At 40.3% G+C, this 25,234-nt stretch overlaps 1 protein-coding gene across 6 annotated transcripts; it reads left to right on the forward strand.

The window, feature by feature from the left end:
• Positions 1 to 54: 54 nt before the first annotated feature.
• PALB2 (partner and localizer of BRCA2) lies at positions 55 to 24,365 on the forward strand. 6 transcript variants are annotated; one of them, XM_024744435.1, is made up of 13 exons: positions 55 to 274; positions 2,323 to 2,382; positions 2,520 to 2,622; positions 4,990 to 6,459; positions 8,365 to 9,188; positions 9,548 to 9,619; positions 11,325 to 11,486; positions 12,621 to 12,706; positions 13,186 to 13,347; positions 14,705 to 14,821; positions 18,845 to 18,932; positions 21,355 to 21,503; positions 23,861 to 24,365. In XM_024744435.1, the coding sequence occupies exons 1-13, from the start codon at positions 200 to 202 to the stop codon at positions 24,069 to 24,071; spliced, it is 3,579 nt and encodes a 1,192-aa protein (XP_024600203.1). In that variant the 5' UTR covers positions 55 to 199; the 3' UTR covers positions 24,072 to 24,365. The 6 variants fall into 6 exon arrangements, with proteins under 6 accessions (XP_024600203.1, XP_024600202.1, XP_024600205.1 ...); XM_024744434.1 differs by lacking the exon at positions 55 to 274 and having other exon boundaries at positions 1,001 to 2,382; XM_024744437.1 differs by lacking the exon at positions 55 to 274 and having other exon boundaries at positions 1,001 to 2,382; positions 8,512 to 9,188.
• The last annotated feature ends 869 nt before the right edge of the window (positions 24,366 to 25,234 follow it).

The raw sequence follows: 25,234 nt of genomic DNA on the forward strand, positions 1-25,234 counted from the left end.
CATTGCTCTGCGGTCTCTGACTGCGCGTGCGCAGGCCGAGTGGCGGATGTAATTGGAAGGGGTGATTGGTGCGCCCAGCCCGCGTGGGCCGGCTGACCATGGGCTGACTGGATCCCGGGCACCCCGTACCTTCCCCGGGAGCCTCGGGGCCTAGGGCCAGCCGGGTTCCTCGTATCCGCAGGCCCGGGGCCAGCGACAGATGCTCTTTTTGTTGGCCGCCGGCCAGATGGAAGAGCCTCCTGGGAAGCCCCTCAGCTGTGAGGAGAAGGAAAAGGTGCCGGGGATGCGGGAAGGGTTGACTCAGAACTTTGACCCCCTTTCGTAGGATTTGAGGCCTGTCTTTGTTTCCTCCACTATCAGAGGGCGGCAGTGACCTCTCACCCACTTCCCTGGACTGAGGGGGCACAGGAAGTGAAAGTGTGGGAGAGCCCTGTGCTTCCATGGTGGCGTTTGAAGAACGAAGTTTCTTTACAGCAGAAATGCAAAAGTACAAAATGTAAAACTGTAGATAAAGCTAAACTTCGCTTTGACACCCTCCCCAGCCCACCTTGCACACTTTCAATCTTGGCTTCTCCCACCCCACCCCCTTAAGTAAATCTCTTAAGAATCTGGATTTCAGACCTTTTTGTGCACCTGTGTGTGTGTGTGTGTGTGTGTGTGTGTGTGCGCGCGCGCGTGCGCGTGTTGAACGGGCGGTGGGGGTGTGGAGGCGTGCAGTTGTGTTCTTTAACCACCAAAAAGTAATGTTTTTTTGGAAAGGTGAATGTTCGTGAATGGTATGATCCGGATGGTTCTGCAACTTCCGTTTTCCTTCTCCGTGTTTAACATCCACATTAGTCCATGTTTACCTACCTTATTTATTTAGTTTGCGGTACGCGGGCCTCTCACTGTTGTGGCGGCCTCTCACTGTTGTGGCCTCTCCCGTCGCGGAGCACAGGCTCCGGACGCGCAGGCTCAGCGGCCATGGCTCACGGGCCCAGCCGCTCCGCGGTATGCGGGATCTTCCCGGACCAGGGCACGAACGCGTGTCCCCTGCATCGGCAGGCGGACTCTCAACCACTGCGGCACCAGGGAAGCCCACCTACCTTATTTTTAAAAGTTTTTTATAGTATCCTGCAGCGTGGAAGTGCCGCCTTTTCTTTACATATTACTCTGTCGAGAGCCGTTGTTTGCAGCTTTTCTTTCTACAGCAGTGCTGCTCTGCATATCCTTATACGTGACACCTTGTACGTGGGCCGGCGAATGTTAACTTGAATGCATCTTGGGCTGGCTCTTCCAAGCACCGTGCTGAAACTCTTCATTCACAATAACTCATCAGTCCTCTTATCCCATTCTGCCTTGCAGTGGGGGTGACAGAGGTCATTTACAAGTCAACAAGCTAATTCTCAGACGTTGATAAGAATGGTGATAAGTAGGAAGCTGTGAGAAGCAGTCTAGGTGTGAATCATGCCGTTTATGAATTGTGTCATCTTGGACAAATTGCTTTCCCTATGATCTTCCCAAAGCTAGCTCTTTCCTCCTTCAGGTCTGGGCTCAAATGGTAGTCCTCAGAAATGCCTTCGTCACCACTGTCTCTAAAGTAGTCCATTCTCCTGTAGCCCAGACACTCTCACATCACCCTTTTTGTCTAGGTATTGATTACCATGTGAAATCATCTCACCTGTTTGTTTCCTTGTTTATTATCTGTACCCCTCACTATGTGTAAGCTGCGTGGGAGCAGGGGTCCTGACCACTCTGTATACCTAGCCCCTGGAACTGTAACTGACACACGGTACAGGTAGGTATCAGGTATTGTTCTAGGTGCTGGAGATGACTGATTCATGAACCAATACCTGGACCAGTGACTGATTCATTAGTCGAATGACTGTCTGAGGATGACAGCCCCTGCTACCTTCAAGGATCTCACAGTGAGATGGGAGGAAACAGAAGCAAACAGACAATATGTGTAATGAGTACTGTGATAAAGCAAGCACAGAGGAGAGGTGGAATGCCTAACTTGGATTTGGAGAAGGACCTAGAAGTTCACCCCAGGGAAATAAAAATCTAAGCTGAGGCTTGAGAAATCAGTAGGAATTAGCAAAGTGAGTTGGGGAGGAAATGCTCCAGGTGATAGGAACAACTTATGCAGAGATGCTGAGATGTTATAGAGCTTGATGTTCTGTGAGAACTGAAAGTAGAATGAGTCAGTGCCGCTTCCTCCACTGCCTCTAGATGAGGGGCCAGCTGGGCGCCGCAGGCTTGTGTCTGATAGGCACTGCATCCCTTCTCTCTGACGCCTCCTTTCCACCTGCTCAGTTTTGTTTGGTGTTTTTCTTCTTCCAGTTGAAGGAAAAATTAGCATTCTTGAAAAGGGAATACAGCAAGACACTGGCCCGCCTTCAGGTAAGTGAATCTTATTCTCTCAAATTGGTATTGTGGTACAAAGAATATAAAAACAGCTCTTCGTTTAATAAAGCTTTTAACCAAAATTTATTTCTTTTTTGTAAAATTGTTTCGTGAGCTGCTTTTGTTTTCTCTAGCGTGCCCAGAGAGCTGAGAAGTTTAAGAATTCCATTAAGAGAACAGTAGAAGGACAAGATTCCTCGCTCCAGCAGGAAGTTTCAACGCAGCTAACCGACACAGGTAAAGAGAGCCCATTCACTTATACTTGCTTTATTATTTATTTCCCAGGTAAATTTGGCTGTGGTTCTTTTTCTCACAGTCAGAAGATAAGCAGTAGCAGTAGAGTCTTTAAAGTGTACAATTCAGTGGTTCTTTGTATATTCAAAAAATTGTATAATCTAGTCACTATCTAATTACAGAACATTTTCACCACCCCTAAAAGAAACCCTGTGCCCATCCTACCCTTAACTCCTGGGCAACTATTAACCTACTTTTTGTCCCTGTGGATTTTCCTATCCTGGACATTGCATATAAATGGAACCATACAATATGTGGCCTTTTGTGACTATCTTTCACTTAGCATAAAGTTTTCAACTGTCATCCATCCATCTATACATTCATCTAAGCATGCATCAGTACTTCATTCCTTTTTGCAGCTGAATAATATTCCATTATATAGATGTACCATAATTTGTATATCCATTTGTCAGTTAATAGACATTTGGGTTGTTGCTACTTTTTGGCTATTATGAATTTTGGCCATTATGCTGCTATGAACATTCATGTACAAGTGTTTATGTGGACATATATTTTCAGTTCCTTCAGGTATGTACCTAGGCGTGGAATTTCTAGGTCATACGATAATTCTATGTTTAACTTTTTTGAGGAGCTGCTAAACTGTTTTCTACAGTGGCTGTACCATTTTACATTCCCACTGCAATGCACAAGGGTTCCAGTCTCTCCACATCCTTGCTAATACTTGTAATTTTCTATTTTTAAGATTATAACCATTCTGGTAGACATGAAGTGGTACCTAATTGTGGTTTTGATTTGCATTTCCTAGTGACTAATGATGTTGAACATCTTTTTGTGTGCTTGTTGACCATTTGTATATCTTCTTCAGAGAAATATCTCTTCAAGTCCTTGCCAATATTTTAATTAGGCATTTGTCTTTTTATTGGTGAGTTGTAAGGGTTCTTCATATATTCTAGCTATTAGACCCTTATCAGATACATGATTTGTAAATATTTTCTCCCATTCTGTGAGCAGTAAACTGTATTTCAGTTGGATTGCATATTTAGTTGCTCTTTTCCTCTCTTAACTTTTAGCAATTATATTTATTGCTTAAATATTGGAAAGATGACTTTTTTTTTTGCGGTATGCGGGCCTCTCACTGCTGTGGCCTCTCCCATTGTGGAGCACAGGCTCTGGACACGCAGGCTCAGCGGCCATGGCCCACGGGCCCAGCTGCTTCACGGCACGAACCCATGTCCCCTGCATCGGCAGGTGGACTCTCAACCACTGCACCACCAGGGAAGCCCGGAAAGATGATTTTTTAAAATTATATATGCACAAAGAAAAAAGTCTGGCTGGGAACATTTTAATAAAAAACAATAATCATTTCTTACGTTAGAAGTCAGGTAATTTATAATCATAAAATTGGAAGCTAATGAAGTAGAAAAGTGGTATGAGGGGCTTCTCTGGTGGGCTAGTGGTTAAGACTCCTCGCTTCCAATGCAGGGAGCATGGGTTCAGTCCCCGGTCAGGGAACTGAGATACCAGATGCTGTGCAGTGCGGCAAAAAAAAAGAAAAGAAAAGTGATACGAAAATTACTTTAGCCAAAAAAAGACATGGGGCTTCCCTGGTGGTCCCTTGTAGGGACTCCCCTGGCGGTCCAGTGGTTAAGACACTATGCTTCCACTGCAGCAGGTACAGGTTTGATCACTGGTCAGGGAACTAGGATCCTGCGTGCTGCACGGCCCTAAAAAAAGAAAAAAGGAATAATACTGTATTGTATACTTGAAATTTGCTAAGAGAGCTGACCTTAAGCGTTCTCATGACACACAAAAAATTGTAACTATATGAAATGATGGATATGTTAGCTTGATTGTAGCAACATTTCACAATATATACATATACCAAAACATCACATTAAATATGTACAATATTTATTTGTCAGTTGTACTTCAATGAAGCTAGAAGACAAAACTAAGAGAAAAGATGATTGCAATAAATCTTTTCGGGCTTCCCTGGTGGCGCAGTGGTTGAGAGTCTGCCTGCCGATGCAGGGGACACGGGTTCGTGCCCCGGTCCGGGAAGATCCCACATGCCGCGGAGCAGCTGGGCCCGTGAGCCATGGCCGCTGAGCCTGCACGTCCGGAGCCTGTGCTCCTCAATGGGAGAGGGCACAACAGTGAGAGGCCCGCGTACCGCAGAAAGAAAAACAAAAAAAACCTTGAACTTTGATCTGTCTGAACGAAATAGCATTGACTCTCTTTTAAATAAATGTTTTGTAGTATTTATATGTAATATTTAAAAATAAATATGGGGTAGTTTTTATGTCATTTTAAAAGGAAAATATTAACTATATAATTTTTTCTCCTCAGAACCTAAAAATAAAGTATCTCCTTGTGACACGTTGCAAATCAACACCCACGTCGATAAAGAAACTGGAGAAAAGACACCTATCACACTTGACCTTGAGCCTGAGTCCTTTAGCCCTGGACGAATCCCAGCAGAAGGATCATGCATACAAAGATCAGATGATATCCAAGAACATTTTCCGTACGGGGTCAGTGGCCCTGATGGTAAGAAAAGGCAGAGTAAGCTGCTAGGGAGAAGAAAGAAACAGGAGAGAACACTTACTTCACAGGAGAGAGAGTCTTTCTTTGATATTGATTCGCTCATACTCTCTGGAAAAAGACTAAAGGAACAGGAAGAAATCAATAGAGAAAATCCTAAGACACCTGTAACTAAGATAAGAACTTACCCGTCAAGTCCTAAGTCTGACATTCCCGATTCTCCAGCACCAGTTACAGGAACTAATGTAGGGAGTGTATTAATTCTGCCAAACGCCAAACCGCAGAGAGATGTTGATGCACTCTTAAGAGGAAATAATTTCCCCAGGGTGACTACTCTTCCTTTGCATGTTCCATCAGTCAGCAGTAGTGGTCAGCACCTCGAGAATGAGCCTCCTAAAAGTAACTGTGAACTTACTACTCACAGTTTAGAAAACATTAGCCCTGCTTCGCCTGTAAACTTAGAGACACAAAACAAAAAAATGACTGTCTTTACAGATAACCCAGAGGTAAACAAAAGTATAAGTGCAAGTGACCGGCCGCCTAGAAGCCCTAACTTGGAGGCAGGTAATTCATATTCTATAAATGAACTCACCTACGATAACTTAGTGGCAAATGAAAACCAAAACTTAAAAGAACAAAATCACACAGAGATGTCTTTTAAATCTCCCAATAATGCTCTTGGTGGTAGAAATGAAAGTCGTCTGGAAAAAGAAGTTCTAAGTCAGTCTAAGAGTCTTAGCCTAGAAGTAATTTCTCCCGTTTCTACAGAAAATCAAATACATTCTTGCACAGTGCTTGAAGGCCTTCTATTTCCTGCAGAATATTATGTTAGAACAACACGACGCATGTCAGATTGCCAGAGGAAAGTAGCCCTGGAGGCTGTAATACAAAGTCATTTGGATGTCAGAAAAAAGGGCTTTAAAAATAAAAATAAGGAATATGCTAAAAAGTTAAACATTTCCAATGAAGAAACTAACCAAAGTGAAATTATGATGTCGGACACGTACGCAGAACAACCAAGTTCAAAAAGTCCTCAGAAACTTCTCTCGTTAACTGAAGTCAGCTCTCCCGCTGGCCCCACTAAAAATGACTTTCCTAGGAAGGCGGTTACCCAGCCATCTGGTAGAAAACGCAAAGGAAGAAGAAAGTCAGTCTGCACCCCTCTGTTAGATCGCCATGAACTACTTTTGCCAACTTCTGGCACATCAGGTGTTAATAGGTCCAAGGAAGAAGTTGCCTTGCACAAAGATCAGAATGGAAAAACAATTATTCATGGTAAGAAGAGAGGTAAAGGTAAATTGAGTTGTGGTTGATGGTGGTGGTAGCTAGCACTATGTACCTGGCACTTTCTAAATGTTGTACATACACTCACTGAATCATCACCCCAACTGTACATGAGGTAGAATCTATTTTTATCTTCACTTTACAGATGAGGAAACTAAGGCAAGGAGATCAAAGTAATCTGTCTTTAAAATGACAGAGTCAGAATTCAACCCTAGCTGGATGGTGCCAGAGTTCACAAATATGGGTGAAAAAGTTGACACTTAGAAGGAAAATATATTGGATATTTACCTAAAATTAGTGTTTATTCAGGTACCATACAGTCTTTTATCCAGGGGGAGAAGTAACTAATATAGGAAATGTTTTTGAAATAAAATTAAATCTGTGTCAGAGTAAGAGTCCCCTGACAAACTCTTAGGGATGATTGTCTAGCAAAATGAAATTGTTCTGAGCCACTTTTGGGGGTAAAATATCTAATACAGTCTCTCTGGGGTTTGTAGGACACAGATTTTGAAGGATATCAAGTGACATGTTATAATTTAAACTTCTTTATTCATTTACTCAGGAGTTATATCTGATAAGCTGAGCACAAAATCTAGATCATTCACTTCAGTTCTGTGTGAGAGCTCAGCGACTTTCTGTAAAGGGCCAGATATGAAGTATAGTCTCTGTGCTCCATCACAGCTACATGAGTATAGTGTGAAAGTAACAATAGACAATATGTAAATGTGATCATCTCAATAAAATTTTATTTACACACAGGCAGCCAGCTGCTCTATACCCCTGGACACAGGCTTTGGTCTGTGAGCTACAATTCATTAATTAATTTAAAAATAATAATCATGACTTTTTTTTATCATTTTTTAGGCCAAAAAGAAAACAAAGGAATGGGAATATAGGGCAATCTAATAATAAACTTGAAATGTTCTTTTGTATACTTTGAAATAATCTGCTGTGATTTCAGTAACCTGCAGGTACATTAAAAAATTTTTTTTCTTGTGGTGACCTTCACATAACATAAAGTTAATAACCTTTTTAAATTAAGTGAACAATTCAGTGACGTTTAGTACATTCTCAGTGTTGTGTCACCATGACCGCTATCTAGTTCCAAAACACTTTCATCACCCCAAAGGGAAACCCCATACCCATTAAGCAGTGTCTTCCCATTTCCTCTCATCAGTCCCTGGCAACCACCAATCTGTATTCTATCTCTGTGGACTGACTTATTGGGGGTATCTCATATTAATGAAATTATACAATATGTGACGTTTTGTGTCTGGCCGCTTTTACTTAGCTAGTTTTTGAGATATACCCACATTGTAGCTTGTATCAGTTTATGGCTGGATAATATTCAATTGTATACATGAACCACAGCTTTCTTATCTGTTTATTAGGTGTTGGATGCAGCTACACTTTGAGTGATACAGAATTCCTGTTGCTTTAAGTCTAGTAAATTACTCTTTGCTTGAAAATGGGACTAAGTTTTCCTCAGTGAGAAGGGCCAGCATTTTGTAGACTGTACTCTGGTAGCCTGTTGGAATCATAGTTCTGGATCAGAAAGGACTTGAGAGATTCTTAGTCCACTTCCCCTAGGAGGGACAAAGAAAATGAAGTGAATTGACTTGCCCAAGGTAACACAGCGAATCAGTGGCAGAGCTGGGACTCCACCCCCATCTCCCTTCTAGCTAGTGCTGTCAGCACCACATTGATTTTGCTCCTGCAGGAGGAGCTGCTAGTTAACCACTAACCTGTGGCTGATTTTTGAACTCTTCACTGAGATTTCAGAGTCATGGGTGGGAAAAGTAATGAACTCTGCACTATATTGGAGTTTAGAATCTCACTCTTCGTTGGGAATTAATGTCTCTTGTTGGGTATTTGTTCTGTTGCTTTCTGTTTTAGAGAAGGAAGGTCATTATCAAAAAGAGGACTTCCTTTCTTACAGTAATTACGTGTATTTATCTTTGGATGATGATGCTTTCAGTTCTCCAGTTCATAAGAGTGAAATGCTAAATTTAAAGCATCTGTCGCCTTTTCTCAAAATCACAGACTTTCAGTTACCTGATGAAGACTTTGGGCCTCTTAAGCTTGAAAAACTGAAGTCTTGCTCAGAAAAGCTGATGGAGCCTTTTGGATCAAAAATATATGGAGAGGGACATCTTAAAGGGGGAAATTGTGTTGCTGTGGAGCAACTGATCCCTAAACAAATCACTATAGAGAAGGAGGATGGGAAAGAGGAACTGATCATCCTGCCAGGAAAGGCACATCCTAAAATGCCAAACCAAAAAAGCCAGCCTCAGGAGAAGGGCCTTTCTTCATCCGTTTTACTTTTCACTCCTGTAAATACTGTTGCATCTGATGATAATGACAGACCGACAGCAGACCTATGCTCACCCGCTTTCCCCGTCTTAGGCTCTACTCCAGCTTTTGGCTCCCAAGCCCATGGAGAAAAGATGTCTGCAGAGGTTGTTGGACAAGCTTGCTCTACACCCCAGCTTTCTCACTTAAAAGCCACAGTCAGCCTTGCTAGTGACCATAAACAATTTTGGAGCAGCCCACCAAAATTAGATAGCAGCCTGCATGTGGCAGGAAGGGAAGGAGAGCCTTCCCGTGACTGTGACTCTGGTCCCCAAGCAACAGCTCTACCCATCGAGTCATCAACCTACAAAGAAAATCAGCTCCGTGGAAACACGTGCCAGGAATCACGGAAACATTCCACTGAACAGGTACAGACTGCTTCCTTTGTGAAATTTTCTCCGAAGAAATGAAGTATCTTAGTGAATATGGACAGCGTGACCACCTTACACATCAGTTCCTCAGTGTTTAAGAATGTTTTAACATGTTTCTGTGATATGGCTTCACTATAAACATTAAGTTCATTCTGGGGAAATTAGGATTAATTAAAAATATATATATTTTTAAATATACGGGATCCTGTTCTCTGTTATCAATGAAGCTGTTGCATTTGGAACTTTGCCGCTGTTACCATAGAAAATAAAACATAGGAAATAGTTTGATGAGTGAGTGATGCAGGCAGATATCATACATAAAGTATAAATTAACTATGTGACTTTTGTTTCCACAGACTGAAATAGCAGACGTTCCTGCTTGTGATAGCTTAAACCCAGGCACCCTACAATTGGTTTCAAAGTTAAAGGTCGGAAGACTGTTAACTTATGTCTTGTGTCTTACATGTGAAAAATGTGATGAATTGATAGGAAAATGCAGAGAATTTGATCATTAGAAAAACTTGATAGATTCAGAAAAATTTAAATTCTTTGTTTTCCACAATATTTACCTGTGGATATATTTTGAGATCTTCTGAAGAAGTTTATATGTCAAGCTATTGCCAAGAACAACTTAACTCTGTATCTAAATTTTAAATCAGGTATTTTGACAGAGAGAGAGGGGGGTCATTCATGACTCTCCTACCCAAATGATGTAGTATTTCTAGAAGAATCACTTGTGGTGATTTGTAAGAAAATGGGTAGCAGTTCTAGGATATGACATAGTGAATGGTTAATTTTCATATGCTATGTGTTATATATGGTTCTGAGAAATATAAATTATAGTATTCTGTTAATGATATTTTGGTAAATCCTGAGAAGTGGATTAGATCCCTGTCCTGGTTAACTTTTTATACTTGAAGTAGGATGGTGTAGAGCAGGGTTTTTCAATCTCAGTACTGTTGACATTTGGGGCTGGATAATTCTTTCTTGTAGGGGACTGGCCTGTGCATTGTATGGTATTTAGCAACAGCCCTGGTCTCTACCAGTAACACCCCCTTCCCAGTACTGATGACCAACAGTGTCTCCAGATATTGCTAACTGTCCCCCAGGGGAGGGTTGCAAAATTGCCTCTAGTTGAGAACAACTGGTGTAGAAGAAAGAGCTTTAAATCCACATAAACTATTTCTGCAGATCACTGGCTGTGTGACGTGGGACAAATCATTTAGCCTCTGAGCCCCAGATTCCTCTTCTATAAAAAACACATAATGATACCTATGTTGTTTCAAAGCTATTCATGAATCAGTTTTAATAACTTAGTTTCTTAAAGGAATCAACCATTTCATTCATATTTTCAAATTTGTAGGTAAAAAGTTATTTATTATTCTTATAGCTTTTTGGTCTGTGTATATGCAGTTAAGCCTCTCTCATTCTCACTCCCCATTTCTATATAAAAGTATTTTTTTTCCTATATCAGACTTAAGAGGTTTGTCCATCCTATAGGTCTTCCAAAAAAACTGGTTTTTGGTTGTGTTGTTAATTGAGTTTTTTGATTTCCTATTTCATTTTTTTTCTGTTTTTATCCTTAGTAAGTCCTTCCTTCTGTTTATCATTGTGCTTATTTCATTGTTCTTTTACTAACTTCTTGAGTTGCTTGCTTACTTTATAAATACCTCTATAATTATAGGTTTTGTGGGTTTTTTTGTTTCGGGGGGTTGGGGCATACCGCTTTGGCCACCACATTCTGCATGTTCATTTAGAAATAATATGTTCTTTCAGTTTTATTCCCTCTTCAACCCATGGGTGCTTCATCAGAATGTTTCATTTCCAAAGGTTCTTATGGAGCTAATTAATGTTCCAGTTCGTTCTTATGGTCTATTTTTTTGTGGTTAAATCTGAATCTTTTCCAGTCTGGAGCTACATGTTTTAAAATCTATCATTGCAAGTGTGTATGGACAGCTGTTGTAGTTACGTAAGACCCACAAAGCTCTTTCTTTTGACCTGCATAAAATTTTAATTACATTTAGTTGGTATTTCATCTAATCCTTGTAATCCATTACTTTTCATATTTGTTCTTTTTATTAAACAGTCCCCAAGGATCCCTTTAACATAACTGTTGTTGCCATTCTGTGTTAGAATCCTTCAGGTTCCTGTTCTGTGGATGTGAGTGCCATGTGGTGGGAAATAGCTGGTTTCAAAGAGCGGTGTATCATAACTGCTTGTGAATACGTAGTTTCTCTTTGGAAACCTCTGGATACTTGGCAGTGGGAAAAAATTTATTCCTGGCACTTCGCAGAGGTAAGTCAGAATATTATAGCTGAAAGAGATCTTTCCAATCATTTGCATGGTAATATAGATGTGCAGCTTACCAAAAATATGGGATCTATGACTATGCAAGACAGAGCACAGAGATGCGGTTTTTCCCCAACATTTTATTATGAAAATATTCAAGCATACAGAAAAATGGTGCAGGGGCACCCATATGCCCAGCATCTAGTCTCTACAATTAACACTGCGCTTTATTTGCTTTATCATATGTTTATCCAGAGATGCATTTTTACGCTAGATCTGCTGGAGGAGCTTGGAATTTCATATCTATTCTGATTTCTAAACTTGCTGATACCTCTGTTCCTTACCTCTCACCAAAATGTTATTTCTGCTTTTTTTTCTGTATATACTTTCTTCTGTCCTTGTCTACCTTTGTACATATCTTACATGGTTGCAATCTTAGTGTGCCTAAAATTTTTAAGCCTGCCTTTTCCTACCATATAAACATGTTTCCTGGTTTCTACATATTCTTCATACTTAATTATTTGTTTATTTTGAATTTTATTTTTCCAGCTTTATTGAGGTATAGTTGACAAATAAAATTGTAATATATTTAAAGCGTACATTTGTGATGTACACATGTGATGATTTGATATACATACACACTGTGAAAGGATTCCTATAATCAAGTTAATCGACACATCTATCACCTCACAGTTTCCTTTTTTTTTTCTTGGTGAGAATGCTTAAGATTTACTACTGTCTTGGCAGATTTCATTCTTGTTCTCCAGTATACCCCCGGCTTCTAGCACTGTGCTTTGCAGAGTGTTGCTCAATAAATATTCATTCAGTGAATAAACTTACTTTAAATGGCTACAGATTGTTCCATTCATCCACATGCCAGAATTTATTTAATTATTCTCCCATTGCTAGAGCATAGATTGTGTTAAATAAATGCCACAGTAAACACTATTATGCACATAGCTTATTTGGGTTTAAGCTTATAAAAGGAGGGTGTTTGCTGAACGTTTTCACATTTGTTCAGATGTTGGAAACTATCCTGGTATAATGACACTAGAAAGGAATGTGACAAATTTTGGAAAACTTAGATTAATTAAAGATGAAACAACCAAATATAATTTTTGTCTGCTTTGTTTTATTTAGGTCCCAGTATTACAGATAGTTCTAGTGCCGGATGTTTGTAATCTTGTGTGTGTGGCTTTGGGAAATTTGGAAATCAGAGAAATCAGGTATGTAATTCTCAAGGAGTATTCTTTTCTTTCCCTTGATCTTTCTCAGCTTGTTTTTTTTGTTTTTTTTTTTTGGGGTACGCGGGCCTCTCACTGTTGTGGCCTCTCCCGTTGCGGAGCCCAGGCTCCAGACGCGCAGGCCCAGCAGCCATGGCTCACGGGCCCAGCCACTCCGTGGCATGTGGGATCTTCCCAGACCGGGGCACGAACCCGTGTCCCCTGCATCGGCAGGTGGACTCTCAACCACTTTGCCACCAGGGAAGCCCCTCAGCTTGTTTTGAGCACAAGTTATAACCTAGTCTTGAGTCTTGAAAGAATCTAAATTTAGTCTAAAGAGAGATTTGTTAAAAAAACAAACAAACAAACAAAACTATCAATGACATCCCTAACTGAAGTTTCCTTTTAAAGTTTGAACCTAGTTCTTTAATATTAAAGACTTACTCCTGACTTCTCTGCATTTTTCCTTATATTTGGTTTAGGGCACTACTTTGTTCTCCTGATGGTAAAAGTGAAAAGCAAGTGCTCCTGAGTTCTGGAAATATAAAAGCTGTGCTTGGCCTGACAAAGAGGAGGCTAGTCAGTAGCAGTGGGACCCTTTGTGATCAACAAGTAGAAATCACGACGTTTGCAGAAGATGGAGGGTAAGAAAAGCATTGGTTGATTTTAACTATTACATCAAGAATGATTTTATCACAGGGTTTCAGAGAAAGTTGAATCAGTAGCATCTTGTTTTCTCCGCTGTATGTGTAGTATAGCAGGTTCTGCCTCAATACTGGGTTATAACATAGAAGCAGTTCAGGGGGTGGAGCCAGACATGGCAGGGAAGAAGGCAGTGGAGCAGAGAGGCTCAGCAAGTGTAGTTTGTTCTTCAGTCTCCCTTGACATCTCTGTGTGTCCTTTAAGTATTACAAATACCTCAAGATCCTATACCTTTTTCTGGTTTCACAAACTCGGTTTCCATTGCTTCAGGTACCATCTGGATGCTGGCTACTTGCAAACATATATTTCTAACTCTGAGCTCTTTCTCAACCTCTAGACCTGCATGCCTATTTATTAGACATCTCGTGGTTACCTCAAATTCAACATGCTAAAAATGGAACTCATAGCATCCTCTATGTCTGTTATACACTTGTTACACTTTATTTTGATTTTTTAAAAATTTATTTTATTTATTTTTAGCTGTGTTGGGTCTTTGTTGCTGTGCGTGGGCTTTCTCTAGTGGCGGCGAGCGGGGGCTACCCTTTGTTGCGGTGCACGGGCTTCTCATTGCAGTGGCTCTAGGCGCACGGGCTTCAGTAGTTGTGGCTCACAGGCTCAGTAGTTGTGGCTCGCGGGTTTAGTTGCTCCGAGGCATGTGGGATCTTCCAGACCAGGGCTCGAACCCATGTCCCCTTCATTGGCAGGCAGATTCTTAACCACTGCGCCACCAGGGAAGCCCTATTGTAATTATTTATTTGTCTTTCCTAATAACGGAGGGCATGGACCTTGTTTGTCTTATTTAATCCATGACCTGTTACAGTAAAATAAGCAAGAGATAAATAATTGTTTGCTTAAATTAGGAAAGCATTAGTGGAGATGGGGAGAAACAGATGGATTTGAGAGAGATGAGATGATAAAGTCATTAGGACTTGGTGATTGAGTAAATAGAGAGGAAGGACACAAGGATAAAGTCCATGTTTCTGGGTTGCTCACTTGGGTGGGTGGTGGAACAGTTAGTTGAGATAGCAATGCAGAAAGAAACACAAGGTTTAAAGAGAGAGCTGGTGAGTTTAATTTTGGATATGATGAATTTGAGGTGCTTGCAATATATCCAGGTAGGTAATATGAAAGTAATAAATGTTCATTGTAGAAAGTTTAGAATACATGTGTTTTCTGGCTGAAATTTTTTTTCTGGCATTAGGTTAGTGTTTATTATGCATAGTTCAATAATATGTAGAAGGGCTGCTTAGAAACTGCTTTGGTAGAAAGTGCTGATTTTTAATACTGTTTTTAATGCAGAAGCAAAGAAAAACAGTTTTTGATGCACCCTGAAGAGACTATACTAACTTTTGCTGAGGTTCAAGGGATGCAGGAAGCTCTGCTTGGTACCACTATAATGAACAACATTGTCATTTGGTAAGCTTTCCCTCGAGGGCCTCAGTTTCCTCATCTGTAATATAAGGATTTACCTCTAATTTCACAGGGTTATTAAGATTAAATAAGAGACTCTGTAAATATGATTGTGTTTTTGTTTGTTTACTATCAAATGCTATATACTTGTCTTAACAAGATTAATTCAGACAGTCCAAGCAGACAATTTTAAAATAAATGAAATTTGTTTTTGTTGACAAAAATCTACTGCTGGGAGTTTCCTGGTGGCCTAGTGATTAGAATTTGGCGCTTTCACTGCAGAGACCCAGGTTTGATCCCTGGTTGGGGAACTATCCCACGTGCCTCGCCGCACGGCCAAAATACAAAAAAAAAAAAAAAAAATATTGCTTAAAGTTAATGGCTGAGTAGCTTTCTCAGACTAATTCTCCTACTTAAAATACCTATCAACTCTGCACAAAATATAAAAATCAACTATCTGAAAGCACTAGAGAGCAAGAAAAAAAGAAATATGCTGGAGGAAGTTCAATACTTAGAAGAAGGAAATGTCACTGGTGAATTTCCTGTTCAGCGGGCAGGCCCTGGTCTGCACACTCAGTTATTAAGAGCCTGATAGAAAGTGTTCTGTCCTGCTGGCTTAAAGGAATGAAGGATAGAGATCAAGGTAACTACAGCAGCTAGAAAGCAAGGAAGAAAAATCCCAAAAAGTAGAGAACCAGAGAAGGAGCTCTAAACTCTGGCTATATTCTCTACCTAAATATCTGGCTGACCTTTAAACTGCATGTATGCAGGACAGACTTGAAGCAGCCCAGGTAAAGCAAAAAGAACTGAACTGGGTTTTCGGCATTTGGAATTTGAGTTTAGCCAATTTCACTGTTTACTAGGGGGAAAAAAATCAATATTTTTCAGAGGAACCTAACAGAATGCAGTTTATGTGATGTGTCATTCATAATGTCTAGAATACTATCCAGAATTACTAGATGTATAAAACATGATTTCAAGATTCAAATTAACACATTTGTGGTAGGGAAACTGAAGTCGAAGAGTCCCCAGCCACCTCTCTTTCCTGACCATGGAAGAGAACCACACCCGGCCACAGGCACTTGTAAGGTTAATTTGTAGTAGGAGAATAGGTTGATTTTTTTTTGTTTTTTCTCAGAAGGCTTCTCCATTAACTATTCCCTTGGGGCCAGAATGGGTCTTGGTGAAAGAAAGTTAAGATATTTGTGTCACTGCTACCTGCCTGTTCCACATTTTCCAGTCCTAACCCTCTAGGAATAAATGAGGAAAGCATGACCCCTGAGAGAAACTTTGTCCCCTCCCCACCAGGGAGCCTCTGGAATTTGACCATGACCTAATCTGCCAGAAGACTTTGTTTTCAGATGTCCTGCTGTCTTCAGGGAGCAGGTTTCCACTTTAGGCACTTTCCTCAGGGTTTCCACACATAGGTCTTGTTTGAGAACAGTGTTCTTAATAAAACTTGTTTTTTCTATTCTTTTTGCTCTTTCTGTAGTCTGCACTTTCATTGTTTGGCTCCTATACTATTTATATAATCTAGTAATTGGTCTCCTTTCCATCAATCAATATTCAACCTCCAGATCATTTTTGTTGTTGTTGTTTTTTTGCGGTATGTGGACCTCTCACTGCTGTGGCCTCTTCCGTTGAGGAGCACAGGCTCCGGACGCGCAGGCTCAGCGGCCATGGCTCACGGGCCCAGCTGCTCCGCGGCATGTGGGATCTTCCCGGACTGGGGCACGAACCCGAGTCCCCTGCATCGGCAGGCGGACTCTCAACCACTGCGCCACCAGGGAAGCCCCCAGATCATCTTTTATACTATTACTTTATAAATACTCATCCTCCCAGTCCTCCTGCCTCCCGCCGCCAAAAATAAAACCTTCAATGGAAAAACAAACAAACAAACAAACAAACAAAACCTTCAATGGGGCCCATTTTGCTTTTTGCAGCTTTCATTTCCCTTATGCTTCACAAAAATTCCTCTCCACCTGTTCCCCATTCCTTCACTCCCTTTTTTCATTCCATCCTTCAGTTCCCCCCTTCTAATAATAATAGCCTTTGGCATTTCATAGATAAGGGATCACAATGGAATTTGAGGCTAGGAAGGGACCGCTATACTTAACCTGTGAGTATCAGTTTAAATTCTAAGTTTAAGGTTGCCTTAAGTTGCCTTAAGTTCTGTTGTAGCACCTCAACCCTCATTGATGTTTTCCTCTCTGAGTTCATATTGCCCTTATTTTTAACTTAGCATATACTACCTTGTATTATGAAAGTCCTTGAAGATAGGTACTGTATCTTATATCTATTCTCAGTGTCTGTCTTAGCTCCTTGCTTAGAGTAGTTACTCACAGATGTCTATCAAAATCTATCATTTACCTTTTGGGCTCTGTATAACTTTACATTTACATATAGTATTTGTTCACCTTCCCTATTGACCTGATTTGTTAGATGTCTAAAGTGATTCATGTTATAATCAAGGTTCAGTGGTCCTTTTTGAAACTATTGCTGAAGGTCTAAATATTTAATCTTGATCAAGTTATATTAACGGAACACCCATCTTTCAATTATTTACTAGGTATTTGAGTCTCTACTTATGTACCATTCTCTGTGAGAGATGCAGATGTGAATCAGATATGAATTTTGGTCCCAAGGCCCCTAAAATCTAGTAGGGAAATAAGATTGCTTTGCAATTCAAAGTATATAATTCCTTTACAGTTTACATAAGGTCAAAGTGATAGAGATTTAAACAGAGTGCTTTGGGATTTGGGGAAAACGCAATTACTAAATACAGAACTTGTACTAACCTTTGTAAGGGATAAACCATTCTGGTGTTCTTTATATGAGGAAAACCTTGCATAAGTACATTAGAATTTAGTTTTCTTTCTTCAGTTTTTATACACAGTACCTGGTGCATAGAAACTTCAGAAGTATTTGTTGAATGAATATATTATACCCTATTACAGTATATATTAAATAAAAAATGAGGCCTATGGATACTACTATAGGGAATTGGAGGAGAGGAGATTTCTGTGGACTGGTGCAGACCGGGAGGAGCGATGGAATCTAAATTGAGCTCATACAGCTGGGAGGGGATGGGACATAATCTAGGCCTTAAGGAATAGATGGGCATTGTCAATAACAGGGATGAGAATTAGTAATGGGGAGCACGTTGGGAGGGATAGCTTGAACAAGGATATAGAGCCAGGAATATGCACAATATTTTGTCCAGACAATGAGAAGCTTTCAAGTAAGGGAGCAGTGAGTAATAACAGTGTTGCAGCGCTGGATTCACGAGGGTTATAAGTACCATGAAAAAGAATTCGGACTTTATCTTGTGGTTAATGGGGAGCCAATTGAAAGTTTCTCACCAGTAGAGTCACATGGTAGAACAGTTAATCAGTGTCACAAATCCTCAATAAAGCTAAGGAGTGGTTCCAACAAACTTTATTTTTTTCTTCTTTGTATTCACCCCCTCTCCTGTCTTCCTTTTTCCATTTTTTATCCCATCTCAGTCCATTTTCTCTCCATTGTCTTGGACTAGCCACATTATCTTTTCTCTCCATTATCTTGGTCTAGCTCTAGTATAAACATATATTATAGAGACATAATTATAAGTCTATTTTAGGTGTAGTCTCTCCCCTAACCAAATTTGGTTTCCTGACCATTGTCTTCCATGGAAAATATAGGCATAACAAGAAGAGTGATAAAATCCTAATAATAGAGCTATGCCATGTGCCTAATTTCAATACAAGTAAAATGAGATAATGGAAAACTTTTCTCATGGAATGTGAAAAGATTTATCCCTCGTGGCATAGCAGATTCGATCTAAAGCTAAACTATTAAATTACACTGTTGGCAAAGTTAAACTATAGTTTTATTTTTAGCTAAATTGGTGGCTAAACAAAACTAAGGTGCTGTGTCTCTTAGTTTTTCCCTTGGTCACCTCCTAAAGGATTCTGTGATAAATAAGAGAACATTATGTCAAAACCAATTTGCTGGGAGAATATTACAACTTATTTATTTTTTGTGTCCAAGGAATTTAAAAACTGGTCAACTCCTGAAAAAGATGCACATTGGTGATTCCTACCAAGCTTCAGTCTGTCACAAAGCTTATTCTGAAATGGTAAGTAATGATCTGCTGGGACCACTTTGTGTGTTACTGTTGGCCTCACTGAGTGAGAGCAATAACTTAGTAAGTAGTAATTACCTGACCCTTCCTGGTGCCTATTTTTTTTTTCAAAATTGGATAGCAGTGTTTGTTCTTTCTTAAAATTTATCAGTGAAAATAAGTGATGGCACAATATGACTGGGTAAAATTTCTGGCTGTATGACTTAAGGGCAAACCTTGATTTCCAGCTGTGAATTTGTACCTGGAAATAGTATGCCTGTTATCAGACTTGACTCCCAACCACATTGCCGTAAATGATTTATGATGTGAATGAATGCCCTTAGGAAGGATGATTAAATGGTCCTAGACATGTTTTTCTCTGAGGCTTTAGGATTCTCACATAGAACTCAACACAGCTTCTTAGCCATTGCGTTAATAGACTTGGCTTACAGTCCAGTGTTAACATCTGAACAGGGTGAAGGTATTTGTCCAGGAGTCAGGGATAACTGCCTGAGTATCCACTGTTGAGCCATGAGCAGAGGCAGAAGCAGCCAGCTCAGCGCTGTGTGGAGACTGACCGGCCCAGCCGCAGTGGCAGCTCTGTGAGCATCAGCACCCAGAAGCTCTGAACACAAAGGATGCATCTTTCCCTAGTCTAGCAGCATCTGTGGAAATGAACTCAAAAGTTGTGTGATCTTAGGGACTTCCCTAGAGGCCCATTGGTTGAAACTCCACGCTTCCATTGCAGGGGGCATGAGTTCAATCCCTGGTCAGGGAACTAAGATCCCGTATGCCACAAAGAAAATGTTGTGTGATCTTAGATAATCTATCACATTATCTTGGGGCTAACTTTTTTTTTTTTGCGGTACGCGGGCCTCTCACTGCTGTGGCCTCTCCCGTTGCGGAGCACAGGCTCTGGACACGCAGGCTCAGCGGCCATGGCTCACGGGCCCAGCCGCTTCGCGGCATGTGTGATCTTCCCAGACCAGGGCACGAACCCGTGTCCCCTGCATCGGCAGGCAGACTCTCAATCACTGTGCCACCAGGGAAGCCCAGGGGCTAACTTTTTTCATCTTAAAATAAGAGGGTTGAATTTATTTCTGGACTGCTTAAATATACCTACTAGGCATTTAAATAATTTTACATTGTTGTTATTACAACATTAATACCTATTTGATATTAAAACATTTAACACAGAAATGTATAAGATAGGAAGTAAAATTTCTCCATGAAGCCAACCTCCAGAAATAATAGTTAATAGTTCAGTACAGAAATCAGCAAACGTTTTCTGTTAAGTGCCCAGATGGTAAATATTTTCAGCTTTGCAGGCCACATGGTCTCTGTTGCAGCTACTCTTCTCTGCCACTACAGCCCCGAGTCCCAGAGGTAATACGTAAACAAATCGTGTGGCTATGTTCCGATAAAACTTTTTGGACAATAAAACTTTGAGACTTGGATTTCATATAATTTTCATGTGGCACAAAATGTTCTTCCTCTTTTTTCCAACCATTTCAAAATGCAGAAATCATTCTTAGCTCATGAGCCATGCAAAGATAGGCATTGAGCCAGATTTGACCTGTAGGCCACGGTTTGCCAACCCCTAGTTAAGTGTATAGCATGTAACATTTTTTGACTCTTGGTTGTTTTTTAATTATAAAGGTAATTCATTCTCATTATAAGAATTCAGTCATTCCATTGATAGAAATGGATGAATTAGAAATGAATGTTATTAATCTTAAGATGGCCCTATAATTAATTTTCCCTATTTTACCCCCCAAAATAACTACTTTCAACGTACAACATACATATATATGTATATATACATGTATGTGTGACATATATTTTCACATGCAATAATGTTATTATTAGAACATGTAATTTTAAAGCCAGGAGAGGTCTGTAACACATTCTCCCACAGAAACAACTATAGGTGATGTTGTCCTTTTTTGGTCATTTTTACTCTATAAATAAATAGGCTATTGCAAACTGGCCTGAAAATGCAGCCACCACTTAAAAGATTGTTTTTATGAGAAAATGTCTTCTGAATTTTCAAAAACCAACTTACAGATGAACATTTCTAGTCTGAGGACTCCCGCCGTGTGTTTATATGCCCTTTTTTCTTATGCCAGCATTTTCCCAAAGAGATGGCATGAGATGTTAGTAGGCTGTAAAGGGGAGGGAGCTGATAAGTCAGCTAGTCATGCCTGCAAAGACTGGCTGTAAAGTCATGGGGAGCCCTCTGCTGGAGAAGCCAGAAGTCCAGCTCAGTGATACCCTCAACAGTTCTGCCTGGAAAAGAGTGAGCCAGGGATTAAATCCTGGAAATTTAAGAGCCTGTTGACCGTTCCTGTAATTCTTTAGTTTTGTCTCTGCCAGTGCTTTTTTCCCCACATACTCTTGATGATTTACTTGGTTATTAATTTTTCTCCTAAATCAGGGGCTCCTGTTTGTTGTTCTGAGTCACCCTTGTGCCAAAGAGAGCAAGTTGTTGGGAAGCCCTGTGTTTCAGCTGATTGTCATTAACCCAAAGACGACCCTGAGTGTGGGCGTGATGCTCTACTGCCTTCCTCAAGGGCAGGCTGGAAGGCAAGTGTGTTGTTGCCATTTAATGAGTATGACATTTTAAGAAGCATTTGTGCAAATACAGAAACCAGATATTTTTGTGTCACTGACATGAATGGAAACATGACATACTACAGATCATAGTAAAGAACATTAACAAGTGGGATGGGGGGCTTCCCGGGTGGCGCAGTGGTTGAGAGTCTGCCTGCCGATGCAGGGGATACGGGTTTGTGCCCCAGTCCGGGAAGATCCCACATGCCGTGGAGCGGTTGGGCCCGTGAGCAATGGCCGCTGAGCCTGCGCGTCCGGAGCCTGTGCTCCACAATTGGAGAGGCCACAACAGTGAGAGGCCCACGTACCACCAAAAAAAAGAAGTGGGATGAAGTATGAAGTTTAGTAGATCTGAGTCAAACCTCAGATTCCCTACATCCTATGATCCCCACTAGTATGGCACTGGATAGGTATTTTATGTGTTTTCAAGCCCTGTTTTTTCCCATACCAAAAACATTTCAAATACAAAGTAGTTAATATTCTCTACAAAAAACTTACTATAATTTATGTTCTTTTCATGAAACCTAAATTAAGGAAGTTTTAGATGTACAAAGATACCTTTACTTTGAAATCTTGACTGAATCTCCATCATGGAGGCAGTTGATATTTATCTTTTGATAAATATTTATCTGTTGACTGATGAGAAGATCTATTTCCCAATGCCACAGTTACTGTCATCCCAACAGTTTTCTGAGCTATGTAAAGCTCTGAAGTAGTGCTGATATTAGGCGAACCGAGCAACATCTGAAAGTATCATTTATGAAGACTGCCTTTATTAATGTTTGAAAATAGACCTGGTAAATCAGGATCACAAAGTTTAGCTTTAGTAACTCACAAGGGTAAGGAACCTTGATAGTTACAATGTATATTTCTATGTTTCTTTGGATCTTGTGCAAAGCTTGCAAGATCATGGCATGTTTGAAAAGTCTCTCTCCCTATGTACTTAGCCAGCTGTGGCATTTCTGCAGATGCTCGTAGGTCAGCAAGGACCTCAGAACTCTCATCTGCAGTATGTGCTTGTTTTCTTAGATATAAAGAGAGAACCATAGTCATTGGCCTAGAAATTGAGGATACAGATAACTACCTGGTCACACATTTCCTTTGTCACTTTTCAAACCCATTTGTTTAGTAAATCTTGAAAGCCTATTTGGGGCCAATCCTGTAGGAAGCACTACTGTTTCTAATCTCACGGAAGTTAGAAGAGAAACCTAGTGAGCTCGAGTTTTTGAGCACAAGCCACTTGTTCTCCTTGCTTGGCCTTTGCAATAAACCTTTTTCTGTTGAAAAAAGAAACAACTAGTGACTGCTCTTCAGGGCACACAGTGCCATGAGGCTTGCACTTTTGGCGAGCACAAAGGATGGAAAGGCACCTTAATTGGCAGTGGAGGGTTGGGGAGAGACTGTCAAGGAAAACTTGATGGATTTTCAAAAGAAGGGCTAGGAATCAGCTATACAAGGTTGGGTGCGAGCCAGAGATAAAATATATCATTCAGTTCACTCACAATATTCACTGAGGGCTGACTGTGTACCAGGCTCTGTGCAAGGTGCTGGTGATATGGCAGTAAGGAATAATCATTAATTTTTATTAAGCACTTCCTGTGTGTTAGGTACTGTGCTAAGCTTTTTATATCAACTGTTTCATTAAACTTCACAGCAATCCTATGAAGTAGGTACTCATACCATCATATCCCTGTTTTACTGATGAAGTGGAATGACTTGCCAGGTTTGCACATCTCTTACTTTGTTAGAATTCAAACCCCGGTAGCTGACTGCAGAGCCCTGTCTTAAAAAGACAACCGGATTTGTTTTACGATGTTTACATTTTTTGTGGGACCAAACACGGAAATAGGAGAATCTCCCATAGTGAGGAGTGCTGTGAAGATAAACAGAGATGCTGCAGTAGAGAGGGAGCAGGGTGTATGTGTGTGTGCGCTCTCAGATCTCTGAGTAGGTATGACCTTTCTATGGAGGTGACAGGCCTGAATGATGACCAAAGCCCAGACAGGCTAAGCTCTGGGGTTAGAGCTGCCAAGGAGAGGGAAGAGCAAGAGCGAAGACAATTAGGTGAGACGGAGCTCAGCTGGTTTGAGGAGTGGGAGGCAGGCCCCTGTGAGCTGGTGTGCAGGGGATACAGAGGTGCATCAGAGAGACAGGCAGGGTCTCTAGTGATTATAGCCAGCAGTCCTGGATTGCAAACACAGGCATTCCTATTTCCAGGTAGTTTTGTTCTTCCTGAGAGCATGGTTTGGGCCTGTTGTTTTCATGGTTTTTTCTCTTTGTCTGTTTTTTTGATATGTGATCTGAATTGTCTTTTCTCTGCTTGCTGTTAGGTTCCTGGAAGGTGACGTGAAAGATCATTTTGCAGCAGCAGTATTAACTTCTGGAACCATTGCCATTTGGGACTTACTCCTAGGTCATTGCACTGCTCTCCTTCCACCTGTCTCTGACCAGAACTGGTCTTTTGTTAAATGGTCAGGTGCAGATTCTCATTTGCTGGCTGGACAGAAAGATGGAAATATATTTGTATACCGCTACTACTGAGTTAGGGTAAGGTTGAAACACCGTGTTCTGGGTATTTTCGGCCTCTTATTACTTTTTGGAGTTGTTACTATAAAGGAGACTATTTGAAAGTCATTTAAAATAATTACCTGTATTCATTCAGACAGACTTTTTACTCTGTTGGTAGGGGCCCTACTAATCTTGAATGTTCATTTATACTTATTTGGGAGAAACGGATTTTAGGTTGACTTTTGTAATTCCTCACATTTGCACATTTGCTTTTAAAGGTGTATCTACATAAAGCTTCAAATGTTAATAAATATTTATTTTGATATATCCTGTTTGGCATATTTTTTCCTATCTTATAAAGATCAGTTTTAGAAATAAGAACTAATTATTTTACAACTAGAATATTTTAGTCAATGATGCTTGCATAGTAAAAGTAAATTTCAGTTAACTCAGTATACTAATACGCAATTACTTTTTATGCTACTTACAATACTTTATTTTCACGTATCTGCCTATTGAAACGCTAATTTAGAAATGCTGTTGTGCTTTTTCATTCTCACATGCACCCTTGATACCAGTGCCTGCATTTTCACAAGTCACTTAGAGTCAACAACACAGCTTTACTGAGTACATCATCTTCACCTTTGCCTAAGTGGTTTGAGAGACGGCAATTTTTAAAGTCCTAATCTGGTGGTATCATTGGAAACTTCATCCCAATCTATAAATATTTATTTGCCTAGCTTTCTTGAGTATATTAAGAGTATGTATTCATGATCTATATAAGGTAACTATTTGCACCATTACTTCTCTTTTAAAGATACCTTTTTATGCTATTACTGTAGTGGGTTTCGCTAACTTCGTTACTACCTTTTAATACATTTGAATAAAAGATTTAATTTTCTCTCCTATACTAATTCTTTTCTCACTGTCTCTAACCTCAAATGAGTTAATACTTTGCAAGCACATCATAGGTAATAGATGGATTTTCACAAAGATTTAATTTACTCAGGAACCCTGGGAAACATGTTATCTTGATTTTAAGAGGTAAGAAAACTGAGTAGATCTAAGTTAGTAACAGTAGAACAAACACTGAGTACGTACTTGACGTAGTAGGTGTGAAAATGATTGCCGTGAGGCCCCCACCCCTCAGAAGTGCACAGGTTAGTGATTTAATTTAAATACTGTGTTTTAAATTG

This window comes from Neophocaena asiaeorientalis, unplaced genomic scaffold (genome assembly GCF_003031525.2).
Source record: "Neophocaena asiaeorientalis asiaeorientalis breed wild unplaced genomic scaffold, Neophocaena_asiaeorientalis_V1.1 scaffold91, whole genome shotgun sequence".
In the NCBI taxonomy this organism is placed as follows: domain Eukaryota; kingdom Metazoa; phylum Chordata; class Mammalia; order Artiodactyla; family Phocoenidae; genus Neophocaena; species Neophocaena asiaeorientalis.